Source organism: Stylophora pistillata, chromosome 5 (genome assembly GCF_964205215.1).
Source record: "Stylophora pistillata chromosome 5, jaStyPist1.2, whole genome shotgun sequence".
NCBI lineage: Eukaryota > Metazoa > Cnidaria > Anthozoa > Scleractinia > Pocilloporidae > Stylophora > Stylophora pistillata.
The window spans coordinates 1,750,001-1,771,375 of record NC_142523.1 but is presented as its reverse complement, the minus strand read 5'-3'; the positions used below and the strand labels follow the sequence as shown (position 1 = coordinate 1,771,375).

The window sequence follows — 21,375 nt, the reverse complement described above, 5'->3', positions numbered from 1 at the left end:
GATTACATATTCCTCAATTTAGGGATAAGTTATTTTAAGAACAAAGTGACTTCGAAATAATATTTAGATTGGGCAGCATTTGGTTGCCATCGGTTCGGTTCAGTTCCAGTGTAACATCATCTCCAATGAGAATAAAGGGCGCCCAGTACTTAACTTCCTTGAAAGTTTCGGACTCTCTCATACGTCGCATGGCTTGGTTAAGGGCTTCACTGACCCTCTTTCCTTTCACAAGCTCTTCATAGAAATGTTTCATGAACTGGAAAGTAGCCCCGTCATCAATCGCCCACAGGGAAACCAGGAGGGAACGAGCACCAGCACCTAAAAATGCTCGTGCAATGCCAACCGCTCCCTCTGCCTTTATTTCTCCATGAGCGCTATGGCAGCAACTAAGCACAACCACTCTTGCCCGTAGATGAGCTTTTGACACATCTGTCATTGTTAATAAAAAGTCTTTCTCTTCAGGCTGATTGGTTCCCCGAGTAGGGTTTGGTGCCAACGCAATTTCTCCTGTTTCCATTGCACCATGTGCAGCGATGTGTACCAAAGCAACCGTTGAGAGTCGCTTTAAAACTTCATCTTTAGTTGCCTTTTGACCGATGAGGGGGGTGGTATCGAGGATGTTCCCGATCATCTCTACCTCTTTCTTTGCACATGGTAGCTGACACAGCTTGTTTCCGTTGAAAAGAACTTCTTCTAAGCACGGATCTCCCACGAGTAGTGCTCCGGTCTTTTTGTGAAAGTCTTCTGGACAATCAGTAATCAACTGCAAGGTGGTCAGAGATGGAGTCACACGGATCCTGAACGTTTCCGACATGTACTGCATATTCATGTTGACCAGCGCAACAAAGGGGACCAAACAAAGCGGACCTTCAGGTACAAATATAAGGTCATCTCCGTGAACCAGGTCAGCAATAGGAGCAATGATGATGTCATATAATTTCCTAAAGCTTTCCTTTGGTAGAGCATAGCGAGACACACCAGCAGGAGCTCTTTCAGTTTTCAGTCCCTGATTGTAATTTTCATATAGTGAGCGATTTTCACAAGTAACGGCAGATCGCGCATCAATTTCTTCAAGAGCATTATGGTTTAAAGCCGAGATGAATTCTCTCACTTCTTTTTCTGAACGCAGTCATTTAACTCTTTTCTTCTCAGGTCGACTTTCTTATCGCTGTGTATAACCCAGAAGACAATTTCATGCTCGCCAGATGCCATAAAAACTATTGTCGATGGAATGGATGTAAGGTTGAAAGCAGCTGACTGTATTGAGGAAGAAAACGAAGCAACGTTTACCTCTCTCCACGTGTATTTTATCTCCATGAGATCCCGTAAGGCTTCTGCCCGTCCTTTCTCTGCAGTAAGAAAGGCTTCAAGTACCTGACCTTGGTTTAAATAAAGACGCCACAATTTTATATAGATATGATTGTAAGTTTCGCTGTAGCTAATCTTCCACTCGTCTTTAAACTGGTGGGAAGCTCTGATTTTGTTATACATTGTCAAACTGAGTGTATAGAAACTGATAGCTTTCCAAGGAACCTTTTGACTTTCAAAGATCTGAGCGAGAACATTTAACGACGAAGCCTCTCCAGCTTTGTCTCCCACTTCGTTAGCAATTTCCAGATAGCGCTCGTGGTACTCAATGGCCTCCCCAAATTGCCAAGCATATGATAGTCATTGCCAAGATTTCCATAGGTCTGTCCCTCTCCGGCTTTGTCTTCCACTTCTTTAGCAATTTTTAAATGACGCTCATGGTGCTCAATGGCCCTCTCAAAATCACCAAGGCCACGATAGCCACTGCCAAGATTTGCACACGCTTGTCCCTCTCCAGCTTTGTCTCCAATTTCTACGGCAATTTTCAGATGACCATCACGGTGCTCAATGGCCTCCTTAATTTTTCCAAGGCCATCATAGCCGTTGCCGAGATGTTTACAGGCTCGTCCCTCTCCAGCTTTGTCACTTCCACTTCTTTAGCAATTTTTAGATGACGCTTATGGTATTCAATGGCCTCCCTAAAATCTCCAAGCCTTTGATAGCAATTGCCAAGATTCCCATAAGCCGATCCCTCTTCAGCTTTGTCTCCTACTTCTTTAGAAATTTTTAGATGACACTCATGGTACTCAATCGCCTTTTTAAAATCGCTAAGTCATACATAGCCAGTACCAAGGTTTTTATAGGCTCGTCCCTCTTCAGCCTTTTCTCCCACTTCTTTAGCAATTTTTAGATGACGCTCATGGTGCTCAATGGCCTTCTTAAAATCGCCAAACCTTTGAAAGCAATTTCCAAAATTTCCATGGGCTCGTCCCTCTCCAGCCTTGTCTCCCACTTCTTCAGCAATTTTTAGATGACGCTCATAGCACTCAAGGGCCTTCTTAAATTCACTAAGGCCATAATAGCCATTGCCAATATCTTTATGGGCCCTTCCCTCTCCAGCTTTATCTCCCGCTTCTTTAGCAATTTTTAGATGACGCGCATGGTGCTCAATGCCCTTCTTAAAATCGCCAAGCCTTTGATAGCAATTACCAAAATTTCCATAGGCCTGTCCCTCTCCGGCCTTGTCTCCCACTTCTTTAGCAATTTTTAGATGACGCTCATAGCACTCAAAGGCCTTCTTAAATTCGCTAAGGCCATAATGGCCATAGCCAGTATTTTTATGGGCCCTTCCCTCTCCAGCTTTATCTCCCGCTTCTTTAGCAATATTTAGATGTCGCTCATGGTGTTCAATGGCCTTCCTAAAATCGTCAAGCCTTTGATAGCCATTGCCAAAATTTCCATAGGCCTGTCCCTCTCCAGCCTTGTCTCCCACTTCTTTAGCAATTTTTAGATGATGCTCATGGTGTTCAATGGCCTTCTTAAAATCGGCAAGGTTATGATAGTCATTTCCAAGATTTCCATAGGCCTGTCCCTCTCGAGCCTTGTCTCCCTCTTCTTTCGCAATTTTCAGAAGACGCTCATGGTACTCAATGGCCTTAAGATCGCGAAGCCTTTGATAGCCATTACCAAGATTTTCATAGGCCTGTCCCTCTCCAGCCTTGTCTCCCACTTCTTTAGCAATTTTTAGATGACGCTCATGGTGTTCAATGGCCCTCATAAAATTGCCAAGGCCATGATAGCCATTTCCAAGATTTCCATAGGCTCGTCCCTCTCCAGCCTTGTCTCCCACTTCCTTAGCAATTTTTAGAAGACGCTCATGATGCTCAACGGCCTCCCTAAAACTGCCAAGGCCATGATAACCATTGCCAAATCCTGCAGAGGCCTGTCCCTCTGCAGTTTTGTCTTTTGCCTCTTTTGCAATTTTTAGATAATGCTCGTGGCGTTGAATGGCCTTTTTAAAATTTGCAAGGCAATAATAGCTATTGCCAAGATTTCCATAGGCCCGTCCCTCTCCAGCTTTGTCTTCCATTTCTTTTGGCAAGTTTTAGATCACGCTCGAGGTGTGCAATTGTTTATAAAGTAGTATGGTGCTTTTCAAATTTCATAGGGTAAGGGATAGTAATGCAGAATATTTGGCAAAGAATTCGAAGTTTTCGCTGGCTACAGTTTTCATTTTAATTTCCTTTTTTAAAATAAAATACATTTAACTATCATGGACCACAGTTTGCAAGTGCTGTTTCTTATCAAATTAAACTCTATTAAGAGCGGCTTCCTATGTACTGTCGAGAAAACCGAAACCGAAGTGATTAATACTACTAATTAGAGATCATCGTTAGAAAGTAAGAACTTATAGTCAAAACAGGCAAACTACTTTATGCAGGTGATCAAAAGCAGGATTGATATTCGTTTTGCGTCTCATCGGTTAAGAGGATGGCGAAAATTTTCTGGGCCAATCACAGCGCAAGGTAATGCAATAACAAAGTACTTTCGATATTCAATTAGAAATTGTTCTGATGGAAATTCAGCTTTTCAGGCAATATAAGCGTTTACTAGGATTTAGCTTTACAAATTTCTTTCGCCGGTAAAAGTGCCACGAATGAGATAAACTGATACGAATGAACGGCGATTTCCGCAAGATAAGCGCGCTTACTCATACTCTGAGCTTTCTATCGCTTATTTTGGGACCTAACAGCGTTTGTATTTTGAGTTTTCCTTTGAAATTTTGCGCGGGAAACTGATGCGCGGCCGGCTTGAATTGATTCCTTGGTATATGCTCAACTTTAAACCGCTGTGCTGCTAGTCTCTCAAACTCCCCCAAATCCCCATTGTGTAGACGAGGCTCTATAAGCGTGGAAAAGACCTCTATGGTTTTTATGAAATATTTTCCAGAAAGTGAAATTCACAAACAAGAGCGCACTTATTAATTACCTTAAGTAATCATAGAAAAATGTTCCTTTGTGTGTGTTTGAATCCATGATACTGAATTAACCACTACCCCGATGGAGCCTTCTAGGGCTAATACAAACCAATTGAAAAAGTAAATAAGTGTAGTGATTTGAAAACTCGAACTGGCTAGAGGCAGATCAGTGGACTTTATACAAAGTGCAGCTACGGAGTTGAACTCAGAACTACAGTGAACAAATCTGGTGAGTGGCTGGAGCAAGGTGGAGAGTTTGAACCCGAAATCACCAGATTACAAGACCAGCGTCCTAACTACTCGGAAAAAAATTCCCCAGTTTTTAAACTTCTTCTGGAAGTAGGAGAGAGTGCATTCAACGTGTGTCGGTATTAACCAGGAATCTTCGTTTCATATCCTGAAATTGTTAGGTAAATTCTGGTCAAGTACTTTCGAAAGGTCCCAAACGAACGCCCTTCATCAAACCCAACCCAACACTGAATTCAGGACTCCTCGTGGCACGGGAGGGGACTTTAAAGCAGATTTGAAAAAATTTCTTGCCCCGACTTTTGCTGCAAACAAACTGAAATAGGTTTTATTGATAATAGGGGACGCCTCGCATAAGTTATTGTTAAAAAATGGAAAAGATATTAGTTTTAACAATCGTCTGACGTCATTAACGCTAAGGATCAATATCTGAGCAACTGTATCCCTACCCCTCCCCTAGCCAAATATTAAGCCTTACACGTTGACTGGGTTAGGGAGGGGTAGGTGCGCAGTAGTTTGGATACTGATAAAATAACAACATTAATAATAATAACAACAATAATAATAATAACAATAATGGTGTGTTTATGCCGTTTTTTTCCTTAGCTACAAGGTTAGCCCACTGATTCACACATTTGCACTTTTCAGGAGAGACAATCTGAGGAAAGTGTTATCATACCCCTTGGTATCGTTTATTCCACCTAACCATTTGACTCTACACATTTCTTCGTGAATTAGCAACGAGGTGTTAGGTCAAGATAACTTCTACCAAAGTAGTTTGAGTATTCTTATTACCTGTTTGCTTGATAATTTATGTATGTTATATAGAGAAGTTACTTGTTAATCCCTTCTGCGAGTTAAAGGGTTAAGTTCCATTGAGAGCTCATTTCCATAGACATCGGCATCTTGGCATCTTTTCAGATCCCTTAGCCGTTCCACATTTCCATCAATGAAGAGTGTTTGTCAAGTCTGTTTCCAAGTTTCATTACCGTGAACAAAGTCTATGCCTAACACACTTCAAAATGTCAAAAAAGTATTGTACACGGAGACCGAACAGACAATTTAATTTTGTGTCCTATATTAAAATACGCTCTGCCTAATGCAATTAAATTTCTCATGTTCTCAACTAAACAACAAAAATGATATATGTAAAATTCAACCTATAATTTGCAGTTTTGTAATAGTTATCATAGCTTATCTGCAGTAACTAGCAGTTCCCAAAAAGTGGCTGACCATTCTTTTTCTGACATTTTCTCTAATCAACACAAAACCAATCGAACAGACAAACAAAACCAACAACTGACACTTGAGTCTCACTTTCTAAAGAACTACGTTATTCTGTTTCATAATTACAGAATTCTTTCATGGATCAAACATCAATCTTGTCTCCTAGCTAGAATTAACGCTCACGATGTACAGGTCAGAGCGCGCAACACATTCTAAAATAATGCAAATCAAGTCTGCTATTGAAAGGTTGATGTAATTGGACCTTTATGCATATCCGGCGAAAAGAGAAAAAGAAACGTGTTATTGCGAAACCATAACCTGAGTCGTGTTTGAATCAAAGGCTTGTTTGCGTAAAAGTTTTGATATTTCAAAAACCGTCTACTTTGAAAGAATATTAATGACTGCTTATTAGCCTAAATACCATACAGTCCTCAAAACTATGCTTAAGGTTCTAATAAAAACGACTGAAAACCATGAAATGGTTTGTTCTGACCTTGGCATACAATTTCACTCTAAAAATTGTCCCATTTTACAAAATCTTTTGGTTACGATCAAATGCGAAAAAAGTAAAAATTGAGACAAAACATCTCTAAAAACTGTTGCCAAACTTTTTTGGCTCAGTTTTCGTTTTTCATCCGCCTGCCATGAAAACTGTAGTTAAAGTAACAAAGTATATTCATACAATAATCTTACATAGAGACTAACTAGTTCTCATCTAGTTCGTGTAAAGCCTTTTCGTCAAGCACCTACAAAAAAAAAAAAAACAGTTAGGGCCTCATTCAATGGACTTCTATATCTTTGCAAAGAGCTTTAACTATTTATATCATAAATATAACTGATGCAAAAATTAAGATAAAAAAAAGAAAGAGCAACGAAGCTAGGTTTAAAGCTCCGCGCGGACTCGGAAAGTTCACATTTGGGAGAACAAAGCGCATATTACCCGTAAATAGAAGTAAAATTTATGAAAATCTTTACTCAAGTACTAGAAATAATAAAAGAAAAGCACCAGTCCACCAATCAATGAATCAGTAGATCGATTGATCAAGCATTCAATCGATAAATCCTTGAAATTAATCTAGAGATTATTTATGTCATTTGTAAAATGTATCGCAATAATCTTACTTAGAGACTAAGTAAGATCATCTTGTTTGTGTAAAGCCTCTTCTGCAGCAGTCACCTTAAAAAAAAAAAAAAATAACAGTCAGCGCCTCATTCGATGGACTTCTACATTTTTCCAAAGAGCTCTAACTGTTCATATCGTGAACACAATTCATGTAAAGGTTAAGATTAAAATAAAAAAAAAACAGAAACACCAACTATGAAGCCAAGTTAATGGTCCTGAGACGAGACCGGGAAAGTTCATTTTTAAGGAAACAAAGCACATATTACCTGTAAATACAAGAAAACTATGAAAATCTTGATTTAAGTATCACAAATAAAAAAAAGAACCAATCCATCAATCGATTGATCAAGCATTCAATCAATAAGTCACTGAAATTAATCTAGAGATTATTCGTGTCATTTGCAAATGAATCGCAATTGATCGGAATTAATCAACTGAATACTGACTAAATATTCCTTAACTCAGGGAAAACTTATTTTAAGAGCAACGCGACTTTGAATTAGTATTTACATTAAGCATTTTGCTGTCATCTGTTTGCTTCAGTTCCAGTGAGACATCATCTCCAATCAGAATGAAGGGCGCCCAGTACCTCACTTCCTTGAAAGTTTCGGACTCTCTCATACGTCGCATGGCTTGGTTAAGGGCTTCACTGACCCTCTTTCCTTTCACAAGCTCTTCATAGAAATGTTTCATGAACTGGAAAGTAGCCCCGTCATCAATCGCCCACAGGGAAACCAGGAGGGAACGAGCACCAGCACCTAAAAATGCTCGTGCAATGCCAACCGCTCCCTCTGCCTTTATTTCTCCATGAGCGCTATGGCAGCAACTAAGCACAACCAGTCTTGCCCGTAGATGAGCTTTTGAAACATCTGTCATTGTTAATAAAAAGTCTTTCTCTTCAGGCTGATTGGTTCCCCGAGTAGGGTTTGGTGCCAACGCAATTTCTCCTGTTTCCATTGCACCATGTGCAGCGATGTGTACCAAAGCGACCGTGGAGAGTCGCTTTAAAACTTCATCTTTAGTTGCCTTTTGACCGATGAGGGGGGTGGTATCGAGGATATTCCCGATCATCTCTACCTCTTTCTTTGCACATGGTAGCTGACACAGCTTGTTTCCGTTGAAAAGAACTTCTTCTAAGCACGGATCTCCCACGAGTAGTGCACCAGTCTTTTTGTGAAAGTCTTCTGGACAATCAGTAATCAACTGCAATGTAGTCAGGGATGGGATCACACGGATCCTAAATGTTTCCGATAAATACTGCATATTCGGGTTCACCAGTGCAGCAAAGGGGACCAAACAAAACGGACCTTCGGGTACGAGTATAAGGTCATCTCCGTCAACCAGGTCTGCAATAGGAGCGAGGATGAAGTCATATAATTTCCTTAAGCTTTCTTTTCGTAAATCACAGCGAGACACACCGGCAGAGGCTCTTGCAGTTGTCAATTCTTTATTATGATTCTCATAAAGAGAGCGATTCTCACAGGTAACGGAAGATCTTGCACCAATTTCAACAAGAGCATTATGGTTTAGAGTCGAGATGAATTCTCTCACTTCTTTTTCTGAAACGCAGCCATGTACTTCCTTTTTTCTAAGGTCGACTTTGTTATCACTTTGTATGACCCAGAAGACAATTTCTTGCTCACTAAATGCTATAAAAACTGTTGTCGATGGGATAAATCTAAGGTTGAAAACAGCTGACTGTAGTGAGGGAGAAAAACAAGCGACGTTTTCTTCTCGAAAGGTGTACTTTGCCTCCATGAGATCCTGTAAGGCTTGCGCCCGTCCATTCTCGGCAGTAAACAAGGCATTAAGAACCTGATCTTGGTTTAAATAAAGACGCCACAATTTTCTATAGATATGATTGTAGGTTTCCCTGTAGCTAATCTTCCACTCGTCTTTAAACTGGAGGGAAGCTCTGACTTCGTTATACATTGTCAAACTGGATGTATAAAAGCTGATAGCTTTCAAAGGAGCTTTTTGAATTTCAAATATCTGAGCAAGAACACTTAATGATTTAGCCTTTCCAGCTTTGTCACCCACTTTGTTAGCAATTTCTAGATGACGCTCGTGGTACTCAATGGCCTTCTTAAGATCGCCACGCCCAAAATAGTCACTGCCAAGATTTGCATAGGCCCGTCCCTCTCCGGCTTGGTCTCCCACGTCTTTGGCAATTTTCAGATGCCACTCATCATGCTCAGTGGCCTTCCTAACATCGCCGAGATAATAATAATCACTGCCGAGATTTCCATGGGCCTGTCCCTCTCCAGCTTTGTCTCCCACTTCTTTAGCAATTTTTAGATGATGCTCATGGTGCTCAATGGCCTTCCTAAAATCGCCAAAGCTATAATAGTCATTGCCAAGACTTCCATGGGCCTTTCCCTCTCCAGCTTTGTCCCCCACTTCTTTCGTAGCTTCTAGATGACTCCGATGGTGTTCAATGGCCTTCCCAAAATCGCCAAGCCTATGATAGTCATTGCCAAGATTTCCATGGGCCCGTCCCTCTCCAGCTTTGTCTCCCACTTCTATAGCAATGTTTAAATCATGCTCATGGTGCTCAATGGCCCTCCCGATATCGCAAAGCCCAAAATGGTTATTGCCAAGATTAGCATGAGCAGCTCCCTCCATAGCTTTGTCTCCTATTTCTTGAGCAATTTTTAGATGTAGATTATGGTGCTCCATAGCCTTCCTAAAATCGCCAAGCCTCTGATAGCCATTGCCAAGATTTGCATTGGCTTCTCCCTCTCCAGCTTTATCTCCCACTTTTTTAGCAATTTTTAGATGGTCATAATGCAGCTGAATGGCCTCCCAAAAATCGCCAAGGCTATGATAGGCCCTGCCAAGATTTCCATAGGCCTGTCCCTCTCCAGCTTTGTCTCCCACTTCAATAGCAGCTTTTAAACGAAGCTCGTGGAACTCAATGGCCTTCTTAAAATCGCCAAGCCCAAAATAACCATTGCCAAGATTTCCATAGGCCCTTCCCTCTCCAGCTTTGTCTCCCACTTCTTTAGCAATTTTCAGATCGAGCTCATGGTGCTCAATGGCCTTCTTGAAATCGCCAAGCCTAAGATAGCCAATGCCAATATTTCCATAGCTCTGTCCCTCTCCAGCTTTGTCTCCCAGTTCTTTAGAAATTTTCAGATGAAGCTTGTGGTGATCAATGGCCTTCCTAAGATCGCCAAGGTAAAAATACACATTACCAAGATTTGCATAGGCCCGTCCCTCTACAGCTTTTTCTCCCACTTCTTTGGCAATTTTTAGACAACACTGATGGTGGTCAATGGCCTTCCTAATATCGCCAAGCCTATGATAGCCACTGCCAAGATTTCCATAGGCCCGTCCCTCTCCAGCTTTGTCTCCCACTTCTTTAGCAATTGTTAGATCCTGCTTATGGTGGTCAATGGACTTCCTAAAATCGCCAAGCCTATAATGGGCGTTGCCAAGATTCCCATTGGCCCCGCCCTCCCCATATTTGTCCCCCACTTCTCGAGCAATTTTCAGATGAAACTCATAGTGCTCAACGGCCTTCCTAAAGTCGCCAAGCCCAAAATAGCTGTTGCCAAGATTGGCATTGGCACCTCCCTCTTCAGCTTTGTCTCCCATTTCTTGAGCAATTTTTAGATGACGCTCATGTTGCTCAATGGCCTTCCTAAAATCGCCAAGGCCACAATACACATGACCAAGATTTGAATAGGCCTGTCCCTCAACAGCTTTGTCTCCCACTTCTTTGGCAATTTTTAGACTACACTCAAGATGGTCAATGGCCTTCCTAATATCGCCAAGCCTATGATAGCCATTGCCAAGATTTGCATAGGCCCCTCCCTCTACAGCTTTTTCTCCCACTTCTTTGGCAATTTTTAGACAACACTGATGGTGGTCAATGGCCTTCCTAAAATCGCCAAGCCTATGATAGTCAATGCCAAGATTTCCATAGGCCAGTCCCTCTCCAGCTTTGTCTCCCACTTCTTTAGCAATTGTTAGATCATGCTTATGGTGCTCAATGGCCTTCCTAAAATCGCCAAGCCTAGAATAGGCGTTGCCAAGATTCCTATTGGCCCCGCCCTCACCAGCTTTGTCCCTCACTTCTAGAGCAATTTTCAGATGACACTTATGGTGCTCAACGGCCTTCCTAAAATCGCCAAGCCCAAAATAGCTGTTGCCAAGATTGGCATTGGCACCTCCCTCTTCAGCTTTGTCTCCCATTTCTTGAGCAATTTTTAGATGACGCTCATGTTGCTCAATGGCCTTCCTAAAATTGCCAAGCCCTAAATAGCCCTTGCCCAGATTTGCATAGGCCCGTCCCTCTCCAGCTTTGTCTCCAACTTCTTGAGTAATTTTTAGACAACGCTCATGATGCTCAATGGCCTTCCTAAAATCGCCAAGCCTATTATAGTCAATGCCAAGATTAGCATAGGCCTCTCCCTCCATGGCTTTGTCTTCCACTACTTTAGCAACTTTTAGATGATTCTCATGGTGCTCAATGGCCTTCCTAATATCGCCAAGCCTATGATAACCATTGCCAAGATTTACATAGGCCTCTCCCTCTCCAGCTTTATCTCCCACTTCTTTGGCAATTTGTAGACAACGCTGATCGTGCTCAATGGCCTTCCTAAAATCGCCAAGCCTATGATAGTTATAGCCAAGATTTCTATAGGCCCCACGCTCTCCAGCTTTGTCTTTTACTTCTTGGGCAATTTTTAGATGATGCTCATGGTGCTCAATGGCTTTCCTAAAATCACAAATCCCAGAATAGCAATTGCCTAGATTTCCATAGACCCGTCCCTCTTTAGCTTTGTCTCCCTCTTCTTGAGTAATTTTTAGACAACGCTCATGGTGCTCAATGGCCATCCCAAAATCGCCAAGCCTACAATAGCCATTGCCAAGATTTGCATAGGCACGTCCCTCTCCAGCTTTGTCTCCCACTTCTTGAGCAATTTTCAGAGAATGCTCATGATACTCAATGGCCTTCGTGAAATCGCAAAGGCTATTGTAGTCAATGCCAAGATTAGCATAGGCCTCTCCCTCCATGGCTTTGTCTTCCACTTCTTTTGCAATTTTCAGATGACATTCATGGTGTTCAATGGCCTTCCTAAAATCGCCAAGCTCAAAATAGGCATTGCCAAGATTTGCATAGGCCCGTCCCTTGCCAGCTTTGTCTCCCACTTCTTGAGTAATTTTTAGATGACGCTCGTAGTGCTCAATGGCCTTATTAAAATCGCCCAGCCTAAAATACTCATTGCCAAGATTAGCATAAGTCTGTCCCTCTCCGCCTTTGTCTCCCACTTCTTGAGTAATTTTTAGACAACGCTCATGATACTCAATGGCCTTCCTAAAATCGCCAAGCCTATTATAGTCAATGCCAAGATTAGCATAGGCCTCTCCCTCCATGGCTTTGTCTTCCACTACTTTAGCAACTTTTAGATGATTCTCATGGTGCTCAATGGCTTTCCTAAAATCGCCAAGACTACGAAAGGTATTGCCAAGATTTTGAGAGGCGTGTCCCTCTCCAGCTTTGTCTCCCACCTCTTTTGCAGTTTTTAGGCGACGCTCGTGGTGTTTGATGGCCTTTTCAAAATTGTCGAGACTATCATACCCATTGCCAATATTTGCATCTGCTGTTCGCTCTCCAGTTTTTCCTCCTATTTCTTTGGCAAGTTTAAGATCACGCTCCTGATGTGCGATTGTTTGTAATTTAGTATGGTGCTTTTCGAACTTCAAAGGGTAAAGGATAGTAATGAAGAATGTTCGGCAAAGATGTCAAAGTTGTTGCCAGCTACTTTTTTTTATTTTTGTTTCCTTTTTTTAAAGTATTTACGTATTATAGCCGACTGCAGTTTGATTTCAATTGCAACGTGGTCCATTTTAGTAGTATGCACTTCATAGAAGATAAGATGAAAATGAGACATTTCATAATTTATTGCGTCCAAAGTTGGCCCTTGAAATTTAGCCCATCCAAAACAAAATATACTCTTTGAAGCGGAAAAACTCTTTTTTACTGCCTTCACTCTGAGGAAATGCACGCTATCCTTTTTGGGCCGAGATGGAGCATGCGACAAGATAAGAAAATCCATAAGCGCGCATTGAGTTTTTTTTTTTATGATTTAGAGGGATGATTTGAAGGTTTTGGTAACTAGAAATTTGAAAATCTTTCAATTAATCGCGGGTGACTATAAGAGCTAAACTCGAGCTAAATGGGAGCTAAACGGAAATTATGTTTTGCAGAAAAAGCAGACGGATACATTTATCATTGACGTATCCGGAGATAGATAATTGTTGAATATGAAGTAAAGAAGTTTTCTGAAAGGTATCATTAACAGCCAATACCCAAACTATAAGTCAAATTCTAACTTCTAGACATAAGTATGCACAACGATTGTGCAACCTACCGCAATACCCACAGTTTTTGGAGTTTTTGGGGTTGTCGAAACTTCAGCATTCACCTATAACTTGCTCACATGATCACTTATGTTTGTAACATAAAAGGATACTGTTAGTCCTTTCAGACACCAGTTCAAGGCCTCCTCATGTAACTGCAACTGCGCACAAGCCCCAGCTCCTAAAAGAAAATCATCTTTTCAATGCAAGCTTCTCATTCGCTTTTGTTGGTAATACAAAAGTTAACTTGTCGAAACCATCACTAAGTGACCTACTTTGACCAAACTGCAGCATGAAATCTCTACCCGTTGGATCAAAGTTTCGCTATATTATTGTTTTTTTCAATACGATGGGAAAGTTTTAAAATGCTTCAGTTCTCGCAGTCCCTTTGTTTTACATTTTAGATTCTAAATATGCCTGGAAATCAGCGTGCAAACTTATTTCATAGAATGATTTGACTGCAAACTAGTTTTAACTTGTTGCTAGATCCAAATGATTTTCAAGTGGCAAATAAGTAACACAAACAACAAATAGAAGGGAGTCTACGTATGATGCACGAACCTCGCTGTAGATAGCGCTATTTAAGCAACAGCGAAAATCACACCTGAAAAAAATCGGGCCCGTACGGGATTCGAACCACTGACCTCTGCGATACTAGTGCAGCGCTCTACCAATTGAGCAAACAAGCCAACTGGGAGCAGGCCATTAAGTTGATTCATAATAAACCCATGAAAGTGATAAATCAGATACAATGAAATATATGAAGTTCATATATTTTGAACTACGGTATTAGATACGTATGATGCACGATCCTCGCAGTAGATAGCGCTATTTAAGCAACAGCAAAAATCACACCTGAAAAAAATCGGGCCCGTACGGGATTCGAACCACTGACCTCTGCGATACTAGTGCAGCGCTCTACCAATTGAGCAAACAAGCCAACTGGGAGCAGGCCATTAAGTTGGCTTGTTAGCTCAATCAGTAGAGCGCTGCACTAGTATCGCAGAGGTCAGTGGTTCGAATCCCGTACAGGCCTGATTGTTTTTTGAGGTCTGATTTTCGCTGTTGCTTAAATAGCGCTATCTACTGCCAGGATCGTGCATCATACGTATCTAATACCGCAGTTCAAAATATATGAACTTCATATATTTCATTGTATCAGAAGGGAGTCTGTTACTTTTTACCCAGTACCACCGCATGTTTCTTATTTGCACATGGCTACCTTTTGCATTGTAAAGCCAACTACTAAACAGTGGCTGATCCGAAGTTAGCATTTACGCCTTCAGACTCCGGCAACTTGAATCTTATTAAGTAAGCTGGTCGCTTACTGGTAAGTTCTCACTATCCTTTTTTCACCTTCAAAGGATATTCTTTTGGGTTGTTTAAACTATTAGGGGCCATACATGAGGGAATTCTTGACTCAAGTATTCAATTCTTTGGCGATAAACAAAACTGTCAACAAGAGGGATATAGGAATTTGCATGTATGGCCAGGTTCCTCGTTTGTTTCCAAAATGGCGGCATCCCTCGCAAAATTTATGGGCCGATCACTGAGTCAACTGATTGGAATCCTAACGGATAAGTGAACACTGTCTTCTTTTTTTTAAATTTTTTTTGAGGCAGAAGTAAAATCATATGAATATGTTTTTTGAGAAGTACTCCAAAGTATAACAACTTCGCGAATAAATTAGATGAATGTAGTTGACCTTAACTCGCCGTCCGTTTAATTCAGAGCGTAATCGTGACCTTGGAAATCTAATCGTTTCTCACGAATTCTCCCGTCTAAACGAGGCTTCAAATTGGCCTCGCTAAATATCAATAGTCTTTCTGCACACATTGACGAACTAAGAATTTTTGCTTTCCAACAGACCTATCGATATCTTAGCTATAAATGAAACTAAATTGGATGACACAATAAGCGCTAATGAAATTCATATTTCTGGCTATGAATCCATTCGTAGCGATCGCTCCTCCAACGGTAGGTCTGGAGAGGGTGTTTGTTTTTTTTATTTGTTCCAAAATCAATTATTCTGTTCGCTCTGATCTAATATGTGAACACATAGAAAGTCTGACTGTCGAAATCAAGAAGCCCAGATCAAGGTCTTTTACCGTTATGACCTGGTATAGACCCCCTGATTCTTCAATTGACCTTTTTAGACCATTTAAAGACCTTATTAGAAAACTAGACTCAGAAAATATCGAATATTACGTCTCAGGAGATCTGAATTGTAATATGGCCACGCCTGAGTTTGACAACAGTACAAATATCTTATCTAATATTGCTGAAGTTTACAGCCTTGACCAGTTAATAAGTGAACATACTAGAATTACGGACAAATCATCTACTCTAATTGATCTAATTGTAACGAATACTCCAGATATGGTCGTCGGCTCAGGGGTCTCGCATATAGGCATCAGCGATCACAGTTTAGTTTACGCTTTTCGTAAAGTTTCTATAAAATCGACGACTAATAAGCATACTACCCTGAGATATAGGAAATTTAAGAATTTTAACTCTGATCCCTTTCGTAACGATATATGTCAACAGGATTGGAGTAGCATCGAAAGCTATGCTGATCCTAATTTAATGTGGGCTGTATGGAAACAACTATTCCTGGAATGTTTAAACAAGCATGCCCCACTTCATGTAAAACGGGCGCGCGCCTCAAAGTCACCTTGGATTATACCTTACTTACAGAAACGAATGCATGACAGAGATATTCTTAAATTGAAAACATTGCGTTCTAAGGATGCTAATGACTGGCTACTTTTTAAAAAATTTCGCAGCCTAGTTAACCTATTGACATCCAGTGCGCCCGTATGCGCCCATGGGGACCCACACCCTTTCTACACTTTGTGGCATCATCACTTTTAACCCTGGAGCGCCACAACAGGTTGAAAATATCTTACAAACGATACCAGAATGAGCGCAATTGAGTGAAGGAGATTGGAGAAATAGCCAAAAAACCATGTAACTTTGACCTGAAAATCTGCACGAAAATCTTGTTCCATTACCCACCTACCTTCCTGAACATGTGCTTTGAAAATAATGAGTTTCCAAAAAAATCTCCACACCAAAATGAAGCCTACTAAATTTCTAGCAAGTGAGGAGAAACTTCAGGCAAGGAGAGGGGAAACAAAGGGCAGGAGAAAGAGAGAAAAGTAAAAGTCGTAAGTGGGGCATTATTTTTCAACCCAAAAATCTCCAAATTTTGCTTTCTGCGCGTGCCCGAGATTTCAGGCCGCCATTTTGCATTTGGATCGAAAGGCCGTCGAGTGTACGAGCTGTCAAGAGGTTTTTGGTAAGTTTGAGCTTTTAAAACCACAACAGTGACCCAAAATCTGCTCGACTAGCTTCAAAACACAGTTTTCCACAAAAGCTACGGCCATTAATGGGTTAATAACGAAATCAAAAAAGCAAAAGAGCTCTATTATAAAAGGGCATTAGACGAAAACGAAGGCAATCCGCGCCAGACCTGGAGGATTGTAAATGAGCTCACGTCGAGGAAAACTAATAATTGTTCCATAAAAGAAATCAAACGCAATGGTAACTCTATTTACGGCCCTTCTGAGCTGGCCGATGCCTTCAATAATCACTTTTCTTCTATTGGACCCAAGCTTGCTAGCCAGATTTATTCTAATAATGGTCACACCTACATTACCTTGAGGGAACTGACAAACGTTTTGAGTTAAAATGTATTAATCCTTCTAAAGTGTTCTCACTTTTGTCTAAGCTTTGTAAATCGAAAGCCACAGGCTTAGATATGATATCTGCACGACTTCTTATGGAGTGCACTGATCTGATAGCTGATCCTATGTGTTCTATTTTTAATCAGTCCATCAGATCAGGTGTTTTCCATCAGGAATGGAAATGCGCAAAGGTTATTCCACATTTCAAAGAGGGAGAGCACTCCGACTTAAACAATTACCGCCCAATTTCTATCGTCACTGTAGTAGCTAAGGTGTTTGAGCGTATCATTTACGTCCAGGTTTACGGGTATCTCACCGAAAACAATTTGATTTCCAGCCAGCAATCTGGTTTTCGTTCGCTCCATTCAACTGTTACTGCCTTGTCGGAGGCCACAAACAATTGGGCCTTCGACATCGATAAAGGCAGTATAAATGCAGTAGTTTTTGTCGACCTAAAGAAGGCTTTCGATACCGTTGACCATACAATTCTTATGTCCAAATTATTCGAATATGGTATCCACGGTATCGCTTATGAATGGTTTAGGTCATACCTAGATAATCGCAATCAACAATGTTTCGTAAATGGTTCGCTCTCAATTAGTCAAGTTCTCACTTGTGGAATTCCGCAAGGAACAATTCTAGGACCTTTGCTTTTTGTTTTATACATAAATAATCTTCCTAATTGCCTGTGTAATTCAGTTGCACGTATGTGTGCCGACGATACTCACCTGACCTTTGCCAGTAACAACATAGAAATGATCGATGATGTTATGAATCACGACCTATATGAGAACGATCCTTCGCAGTAAAGCACTATTTGAGCAATAGTGAAAATCAGACCTGAAAAAAATTTCAGGCCTGTACGGGACTCGAACCACTGACCTCTGCGATACTAGTGCAGCGCTCTACCAATTGAGCTAACAAGCCAACTGGGAGCAGGCCATCAAATTAATTACGACCTATCCAATATTAATACATGGCTTACTGCAAACAAATTGACTCTTAATTCATCTAAAACTGAATTCATGTTAATTGGATTGCGGCAGAGGATAGGTACTTACGATACTTCCCCTAAACTATTCATAGGTGGTGACATAATTAAACAAGTTAGCTCGGTTAAATCTCTGGGTGTGAATATAGATGAAAATCTTTCATGGAATATGCACATTGAAAAAATAGCCAAGAAAATCGCATCAGGCATTGGAGCAATTAAACGCTGGAGTCCATTTTCAATGCCTTAGTTCAACCGTATTTTAATTACTACAGCGAGGTCTGGGGGCATTGTAACAAAGGTCTTTCGTATAAGCTCCAAAAGTTGCAAAACCGGGCTGCCCGTATTCTGACCTTCTCCAGTTATTACACAAACGCTGATCCTCTTTTTGAGCAACTTAACTGGAGACGGTTGGATACTCAGCGACAAATAGAAGTGGCCACCATGGTCTATAAATCTATACATGGTCTTGCGCCCGACTATCTTGGTTCTCTTTTCACTAAATATGATCCTCCTTATAATCTAAGGAACTCTGAAAACAAACTAGCTGTTCCATTGCCCCGCACCAATTTCCTGAAAAATAGCTTTAGCTATAACGGTGCGGTTATCTGGAACAGCTTGTCCCCTGAATTGCGGCGAGCAAAATCACTTCAATCTTTTCGCAATTGTTGTCGCGATTTCTTCGTCTGAACCGACAAAACGCACACGGCATCTATGGAAAGCAGAACTTCTTTATTTTACTATTTCACCTTCAAATTTAGATCATGTTTATCTAGATTAAAGTAGAATGTCATTGTAATAATAGATTGTAATAACATTATTATTTTATCTGATAGATTTACCATGTCTAAATAAAAATAAAGTTCAAGTTCCTTAAACAGTGAAAGTTAAGAAAGGCACATCTCAATACAATGATCCACGATCTTTTCTTCTAGAATCTCATTTTGTTTCCATTGACTTCTATCACTAATAAACTCACCGTATTCTATGGCTTCCATCAAAGTTGGCGCCAACTGAACAGCAACTGTTGCATCGTCTCGACTTTCTTGGAAATTTCCTACAAAGAGCGCCAGTCAAAGTCAAGACCGAAATCAGTGTAAAGAATGGGATGTAAGAGCGATCATGGACACCTGAGCAACCATGGTAAAAATTACCACTTTGATAGTCGATTTATAACTCTTTATTAAAATGAACTTGTCAAAGAGAGAGTTTAGAAGCGATTTGTGAAGGCTTGGTCTATTTTAAACCAGGAGAAATTTTGCTTGACTTTGGAGGGGAAAGATGGTGTTTTGTTCTATGCAATATTCTAAATAAAATTTTCCAGAGCTCAAATCTCAAAATGAAACTATTCTCACGAAAGAATAATTCATACGATTCTTCTTTTGATCTTTTATACTTTAATTTTAGCTGAGGCGCACAATAGCACAGACTGTTTTAACAGTAGTACAAACTCTCACCCAAATAGAAATGCACTTTTGCCCTTTTGCTGTAGAGTTCGGCATTTAAATGGTCATCGCTGCAGCTGACTTGAAGTCCTTCAGTGTAGGAGTGTTTAGCGTTCTGAAGGTGTCCTTTTTTGTACTCTGTGTCGCCGTCCTCAAGGTACACCTTTGCCATTGCTAACAAAATCAGGGAAGGATTACATCAGTGTTGCATTCATGCACTCTTTGCACTGCCCCAATTATTTGATAGCGAGGAAAATCAGACCGCGGTGTTTTCACAAATTTATAACAAGTATGGTGGTTCACCAATTAAACCGCCCAATGATTTTAGTGCTATCGTGTTAGAGTTCAGTGATAGTTTTATTCTTCACCCATTTTCTGTCCTCAGACTCTCAAGTGAATTAAGGCCTGGGTCAAAAACTATTTTCGCGCCCCATCAGAGTGTGCGGAATTCGTGGATTTGCGTGGATCTTGCGAGTTGCCATAGAGACTATCGAGAGCCCGCGTGTCAGCCAACGTAATGTTCGCGAAAGGATTCCGCCATTTTGAATTATTGCTGATTTTGACGATACCAGCAGATTGAGGACCAAGACGTTGTTAGAAGGTAAAAAGAGTAGTCTTTGCTATCTGAACTGCATTCAAAGATGCCACGTTATTTATGTTATCTAATCGAAAAGTCGTTCGCCGAACGCTTGTTGTAAACATTAAGCTTGATAGTATAAAATGTACAATCGTTCAGCCAACGACTTTCAAGCATATCAGCGTTTATACGCAGAGCAATTTCTTTCAATATTCACCCTTCTAGACAGTGCTGGAAAAATTTGTGCTGTCTCTTTGTAGTTTTACTCGCGAAGGATGCCACTGTACATTGAAAGTTACACAGTTGCAGGTTCCTGAAGCAGCCGAAACGTGGCAATTAAGGTTAGATGTTATACCTTACAAATTTTAATACGCTAATTTGCCATTACCACCCTGAAACATGTACGAAAACGGCGCATTATATTTGTGCCAAACCAAATTTCATTTAATTTGGCCATTTTTGTTGTTGTTCACGATCAAGTAAAAAGGTCTGCAATTTACTCAGTGATGTCTTATCAGAATTTATTTCAATAATCTTAAGCTAAATGAAAACTTAAAAAAGGTTCCGTTCCACATATGCCCGTTACTACATTTTTAGTATTGAAAAGTTTCAATGTCATAGCTAAATCCAACCACACCAGCCCTTGTGCATTTTTACAGAAATTTACCATAATTAAAAACCAGTTCCGATTACTGTGAAACAAGTTATAACCTACATAATAATCACAAGTATTTTTAAGTTGCTTTTAAAATCTTGTACTTTTGCCTACTTATGGCGGTCTTGTTATTTTATTTTTCAAAATAAGTTTCAAGTTTGCTGTGAACTGTTTTCGTGTTTGGCTGTGTCAAGTCTTGTGGTAGCTGTCATTTTATTTCACTACTTTTTTGGCAATTCAATTTTTTAAACATCTCATGATGAGACCAGAAATATAAAAGATGCTTCCCTTCTCACCAAAAGAGAAAAGAAGAAACATGTCCCCAGACTTCCATCTATCATTTTTTTTTTCTATTTGTCCCCCTAATTTCAATCATTTTGCCCCTATTAGAAGGCTGTGGTTCTTGGTTTGATAATTTTATGTTTGTTGATCTGTCAGTTTGCTTGAATTCATACGTACAAATGTAGTTATGTTATTACTGTGAATGCATTTGTGTCCTGTGAAGTTTGTCTACATTTTCATTCTGTCAATGAACATTTTCTATCGAGAACATTGGACTTGTTAAAGCAACCTTGCACCAGAATCCTCTTTCATGAAACAGTATAATAAAAGTCCAAAAGATGTATCATGATATCATCGTAGTCTTATTGCAAAGCCAAGGGTTACCGTACTCTAGTCAGCAAGATGTAATGGGTGCCACCATTGACATACAATGTAATGCCTGTTGTTCTTGGTTTTCTTGCAGGAAAGGCATCTTAACATTTT

At 40.4% G+C, this 21,375-nt stretch overlaps 3 protein-coding genes, 1 long non-coding RNA gene and 2 pseudogenes across 4 annotated transcripts in view; 2 read left to right on the top strand and 4 right to left on the bottom strand.

Moving 5' to 3' along the window:
- Positions 1–34: 34 nt before the first annotated feature.
- Positions 35–735, bottom strand: LOC111339195 (tetratricopeptide repeat protein 28-like). The gene has a single exon (XM_022945787.2). It carries the CDS (start codon positions 629–631, stop codon positions 35–37), a length of 597 nt encoding a protein of 198 aa, XP_022801522.2. The 5' UTR covers positions 632–735.
- Positions 736–1,107: 372 nt separating this feature from the next.
- Positions 1,108–3,534, bottom strand: LOC148729795 (uncharacterized; annotated as a pseudogene).
- Positions 3,535–5,096: 1,562 nt separating this feature from the next.
- LOC111325007 (uncharacterized) overlaps positions 5,097–21,375 on the bottom strand; it is a 44,421-nt gene continuing 28,142 nt past the window's right edge. The window contains exons 15-20 of the mRNA XM_088762167.1: positions 19,391–19,552; positions 18,913–18,990; positions 13,367–13,434; positions 7,392–12,590; positions 6,881–6,935; positions 5,097–6,504 (exon numbers count right to left, since the gene is read on the bottom strand). Coding sequence (XP_088618293.1) covers positions 6,888–6,935; positions 7,392–12,590; positions 13,367–13,434; positions 18,913–18,990; positions 19,391–19,552 — 5,555 coding nt within the window. The 3' untranslated portion in view covers positions 5,097–6,504; positions 6,881–6,887. The remainder of the gene's footprint in view (positions 6,505–6,880; positions 6,936–7,391; positions 12,591–13,366; positions 13,435–18,912; positions 18,991–19,390; positions 19,553–21,375) is intronic.
- On the top strand, positions 14,767–18,628 carry LOC148729794 (uncharacterized; annotated as a pseudogene).
- Positions 19,863–21,375, top strand: part of LOC148729793 (uncharacterized) — a 3,213-nt gene continuing 1,700 nt past the window's right edge. The window contains exons 1-3 of the long non-coding RNA XR_016002118.1: positions 19,863–19,979; positions 20,216–20,296; positions 21,356–21,375. The exon at positions 21,356–21,375 is cut by the window's right edge and continues 1,700 nt beyond it. This is a non-coding gene — a long non-coding RNA (uncharacterized LOC148729793). The remainder of the gene's footprint in view (positions 19,980–20,215; positions 20,297–21,355) is intronic.
- Positions 20,460–21,375, bottom strand: part of LOC148729792 (tyrosine-protein kinase SRK3-like) — a 3,400-nt gene continuing 2,484 nt past the window's right edge. Inside the window, exon 3 of the mRNA XM_088762197.1 lies at positions 20,460–21,375. This exon is cut by the window's right edge and continues 765 nt beyond it. The gene's annotated coding sequence lies outside the window, so the exon portion shown is untranslated.

Coding starts and splice junctions, on each gene's coding strand:
- LOC111339195 (XM_022945787.2), bottom strand. CDS start 631: ATGATCGGGAACATCCTCGATACCACCCCCCTCATCGGTCAAAAGGCA.